The sequence below is a fragment of the Myotis lucifugus genome, unplaced genomic scaffold (genome assembly GCF_000147115.1).
Source record: "Myotis lucifugus unplaced genomic scaffold, Myoluc2.0 scaffold_35, whole genome shotgun sequence".
Lineage (NCBI taxonomy): Eukaryota > Metazoa > Chordata > Mammalia > Chiroptera > Vespertilionidae > Myotis > Myotis lucifugus.
This window is the reverse complement of record NW_005871083.1, coordinates 1921507-1926173: the sequence shown is the minus strand read 5'-3', so window position 1 is coordinate 1926173 and position 4667 is coordinate 1921507. Positions and strand designations below refer to the sequence as shown.

Below are 4667 nucleotides of genomic sequence, written 5' to 3'. Positions count from 1 at the left end.
CACCGCCCAGGAACGGGAGTGTGGTGGGGCAAGCAGTGGGAGGCATTTCTCGAGCCTTTAGCCTCACACTTAGTGGGCAGCTGGTGCTCACTCAGAAGGACAGCCTGCTTCTCTGCCCACGAGTGAGCTCCTTCCGTTTAAACCCCTGGCCACAACTTTGCCCCCTGCCCATTCTCTTGATATATTTCTAAACTGTGTTTCATTTCTAACTGCATAGTTGCATGTGGCTCAGTAAGACAAACTGAGTGGGTTTCTAGTTTTCTGGGCCTATGTATACAAAGAAACAAAACTGGGCGATTAACCTCTAGCATGTGAGAACCAACTGTATACAAGGCAACTAATAGCTAACACTTATTGTTCTTGCCATTTATCTGGCACTGTTCTAAATACATCTTGTACTGATTGCTTTACCCTTCCAAAAACCCTGAGATAGGTACTATTCTCATCCCTATTTTTCAGATGAGGAAATTGAGGAACAGAGAGGTTAAGCATCCTGCCCATGGCTACACAGCTAGGCAACAGTAGAGGAGAATACCAACCCAGGCAGTCTGGCTCCAGAGTTCAGGAATGTAACACACGGTGCTGCCTGCCTCACATGCTGGAGCGGTTGCTAGAGATAAAGACACCGCAAACACAACACAAAGCAAACACAAAAGCCCTTCTAGTTTGGGGGAGGTCCAAAATATACTCATTTCACAGCACAGAGCCCTGAGGCTAATTTGTACATAGAAGGTGCACTTGGTTTGGGCTCCAGCATGTCCTCCCAGATGACCTGGCTGTATCCCTAATGACAAAGCCAAATGAAGAAAGATGTGGAAATTCTTCAAACATGCCACACCTTGCAAATCGCATTCATTGATCAGGTCCAAATACTTGAAGTAGCCACACGTGTGTGTTTTGTGCGTGTGCACGGGGCTGCCTGAGGGGTTGGTCATTCCCCACTGCCCCTCCATGCTTTGCTTGCACCCGACCCAGGCTCACTGCGCTGTGTGGCTGCACCTGCCTCCCCTACCAGTGTTCAGAGTGTGTGCCCTCCTGGTGACACGGGCTCATTTGCTCTTTCAGGACCTACCCGACTTGGAAGATGCTGATACAGGCGACTCTTTGGAAGACAAGGACAAGGTTATAACACAGGTTTTCCCCAAATCAGCATAAGCCCACTTTCCCTTCCAGTCTTGCCATGTACAAAGCATATCACTTTAATTCGAAAGTAAGATGCTTTTTGTGCTGAAATCATTGCACACCTGCTATATTTTCACCTTTCAAAAGGAAATGCAGCTCTTGGCCGTTGCCCCCCACCCCCCTTCTTTAAGGTTTTATGATTAACCACTGGGGTTTTCTTAAACATATTTTATTACTGATCTTTAATAACTATGTACTCCCTGACATTTTTCTGCTTTTCTGATGTACTTAAATGTCCATCTTATATAGCATGACTACAGCAATACAGAGAGAGTAGGAAAGGAGAAGGGGGGAAGGAGGAATGTGTGAGGCACAATGGGGTGATCGCCCAATCTGACCTGACCCTCCTCCCTCCAGCATTACTGAGAGCCTGTGTGTGCCAGACCCAGGCCCACAGGAGAGGAAAGGAAGGATAAGACAGAATTTGTGCAGGACCTCGTCACTGAGGAAGGGACCAGACACGGGACCACAGTTCCCATGGGGCCTGACCTCCAGGGGGCTAAGTCCGGGTGGCGGGTTAGGTGTGTCAGAGGCCAAGACTCAGAGATGAGCCCATTCAGGGCCCCGGCAGGGTGTGGGTGTAGCCAGAACAGATGGGCAGCGTGGAGACCCACCAGAGGGTGAGAAAGAAATGTGGACATGGTTGTAGAGCTCACCACGACTTGGGGGCTCAAAATAGCTGGCTAAGGGTGTCCACCCCGAGACCCAACTTTCCAAGGGGCAGGGCTCTGCTCCCGTGGCCCTCTCCTGTATGTGGCAATCGAATATTTAGTGCTGGATAAAAGTGGAATTAGCTCTGTGCATTTCACAGTGATTCCAGTGACAGCAGAAATGTTCAAAGGCATCTTTTTTAAAAAAACAGATGTGCTTTCCAAAGATCACAACCATCTCGGGCTTGAGTGACGACAGTGATCCTGAGCTGGACGACACCTCACTCCCGGTGCTGGAGAGCACGTCCACACACACCCTTTCCAACATATTCGCAATCTCCAAGGACACCGCCAGGAAGGCTGAGGCGCCCTATACGCACATATTTAAAGAAGCAGCAGAGAGGGACTTGGAGACCCAAAGTGGGGACACCACGTGCCCACGCCCGCTGATTCAGGAGCTCGACGACGACGAGCCTTCGGACCAACCACCGACACCCCCAACCTGCAAAGGGGACGCCCCACCACCCCCTTCCAGTGACGGGTACGATGACCTACCTTCGGCCTCTCCTCCAGGTAATGCTGCCCTACTCTCAAGGCATTCCCAGGCGGGTGGCATCTCCGGGCTTCTTAGGGGCATGCAGATCTTGGCAGTCAGGTTCAGCAGGTGTCGATGGGGCTGGGGAGCCTGTTTTCACCCCTTTCCTCACCATCCCAATCCTCAGCCTTTCCAGACCAAGGCTTCTAAGGGAAGGTGTGACACCACAGCTGGGAGTGTGGGGATGCAGGCCTGTGGCCCCTCCACGGTGAAGGCCCAGAATCGGGCAGGACGGGTGAGACAGTGCTGGGCGGGGAGGTTGTCCAGGCAGGGACAGTGGTGAGCAGCTGGCTGGGTGGGACAGATGAAGCCACAATCTGACGTATTAGCCTGGCCTGGTGATGGGGCCCGAGCCTGTGACCAGGGAGATGCAGTTGTGGGGGTGCTGGCCAGTGCTTACTGATCACAAGCAAACTGGTGGATATGTATTCAGCAACTGCAGTGGGAACACAAACCTAGACAATTCCTGCCCTTCCTCGACACTCTCAGGGGCCAGGTTTCTCTCGGGACGCCTGCTTGAGTGGCTGGCTCTAAGCCTGCCTGTGGGAAAAATGAGGGGGTGGCCATATGTCCTTTCCCAGGAACACTGAGCCACCTTTCCTCTTAGGAGCAGTCTGAGACGCAGCCTGAGGAGCCCACAGTGCCTGAGGATCCCGCAGTGCCCGAGGTGGGGGCAGACCTGGAAGACATTGAATTTGGCTTGGACTGAACCCCCAGGCGGCCCCTCTGCCCTTGCACTAACGGAGCCAGCAGCGAGGTGCAGGTCACCCCCTGGGCCGGGCTCCCTTCCTTCTCCAATTCCTGAAAGTGCTCTGGGGCCTGGGCTGCGGCGTGTCCTGTCGCACGGCTCATCCCTCCCATGCTCTCCCCCTGCAGTGTCGGGCAGCACTGTTCCTTGTTCTCAAAGCACAACCCATTCCCCCCGTTACTTGTGGTATAAATTGTACAACCGTCAGTGTCTCATTTGAACATTATAAACATTTGAGTATTCCCGTGAGGTAATGTGTTGTCAAATTATTTAATATCTGCGTGAGTCACGTGAGCCATTTCATCAGACACCCTGAGATAAGGCCATTCCTCTCTCCATGTGTGATTGATCTGGAGCAGATCCGGCGTCCTGTGCAGCTTCAGGTGGGTGTTTTCCTCACCGGACAGCACCATCTCCCACCAGCTACAGAGCTTTGGGGGAATGAACTTTATGCATTAGACATCAAAAGCAACGTAAGTGCCCTAACCGGTTTGGCTCAGTGGAGAGAGCATCCGCCTGCCGACTGAAAGGTCCCAGGTTCGATTCTGGTCAAGGGCATGTACCTTGGTTGTGGGCACATACCCAGTAGGTGTGCAGGAGGCAGCTGATCAATGTTTTTCTCATCAATGTTTCTAACTCTCTATCCCTCTCCCTTCCTTTCTGTAAAAAATCAATAAAATATATATTTTTAAAAAAGCAACGTAAGTGAATACCTCCAAGTCCTAGAAACTATCATTCAAAACCATGCTCAGGTGACAAATTTATTCAATCCCTAAAGATGGGTCCAAAGTGTCTCCCTCTACAAAACATCAGCTCCTGGGAGAAACTGTACCACACACAACCGAGCCCACAGCAGCTGCCCACACCCACCGACCACCAGGCACCAGCAGCTCCTCAGTGTCTCGTTTCACTGTCCCGACCACGGCGAGGAGCTGACTAGGGGACACAGGGGACACAGCCTGCATGAGGCGGAGCCAAGGGCCTGACTAGAGCCCCCTCGTCAAGCACAGTGCTGCCTCCTGACGATAGACCCTCAGGACAGGACCGCTGGGGCCGTCAACCCGCCTCTGGAAGTATCTTCAGGAAAAGGAGAAACTATAGTTTTGTTGTTCCTATTCCTCCTACTTGGCTCCAAATCACGTTTGGACGCCTCCCATCACAGTGGCCCTCAGGAAGCAGGTCTGTACCCTGAGACTGTTCCCTCTCCACTCCCTAAGTTCCAGCCACAGAAGGCACAGCTGGTCCGGGACCAGGGGCTCCCCAGAGGTGGGGGAGCAGCTTCCCGGGCCCTCAGAAGCCCATGCGCGGCTTCTTCCGGTGTGGCTGAGAGCCAGAGAGGACGCGCACCTGCTGCCTGGAGGGGGTGGCCCAGATGCTGGAGGTCTGGGAGGAGGGCGCAGTGGCACCTTCCGGGGTGTCCCTGTGGGGTGGCAGCTCAGCTGTGCAGTCCCGGAGGGTCCGCTGTCTGGAGGGGGTGGCCCGGGTACTGGAG

General features: G+C 53.3%; 2 protein-coding genes and 1 long non-coding RNA gene across 3 annotated transcripts in view; 1 reads left to right on the top strand and 2 right to left on the bottom strand.

The window, feature by feature from the left end:
• The window catches only part of LOC111825634, a 3381-nt gene extending 852 nt beyond the window's left edge, over positions 1–2529 (bottom strand). Inside the window, exons 1-2 of the long non-coding RNA XR_002828816.1 lie at positions 2388–2529; positions 540–610 (exon numbers count right to left, since the gene is read on the bottom strand). This is a non-coding gene — a long non-coding RNA (uncharacterized LOC111825634). The remainder of the gene's footprint in view (positions 1–539; positions 611–2387) is intronic.
• Positions 1–3424, top strand: part of DNAAF1 (dynein axonemal assembly factor 1) — a 23497-nt gene extending 20073 nt beyond the window's left edge. The window contains exons 10-12 of the mRNA XM_006087025.3: positions 1066–1122; positions 2045–2413; positions 3053–3424. Of these exons, the coding sequence (XP_006087087.1) occupies positions 1066–1122; positions 2045–2413; positions 3053–3136 (510 nt within the window). The 3' untranslated portion in view covers positions 3137–3424. The remainder of the gene's footprint in view (positions 1–1065; positions 1123–2044; positions 2414–3052) is intronic.
• Positions 3425–3920: 496 nt separating this feature from the next.
• TAF1C (TATA-box binding protein associated factor, RNA polymerase I subunit C) overlaps positions 3921–4667 on the bottom strand; it is a 9637-nt gene continuing 8890 nt past the window's right edge. The window contains exon 16 of the mRNA XM_014454305.2: positions 3921–4667. This exon is cut by the window's right edge and continues 45 nt beyond it. Within this exon, the coding sequence (XP_014309791.1) occupies positions 4466–4667 (202 nt within the window). The 3' untranslated portion in view covers positions 3921–4465.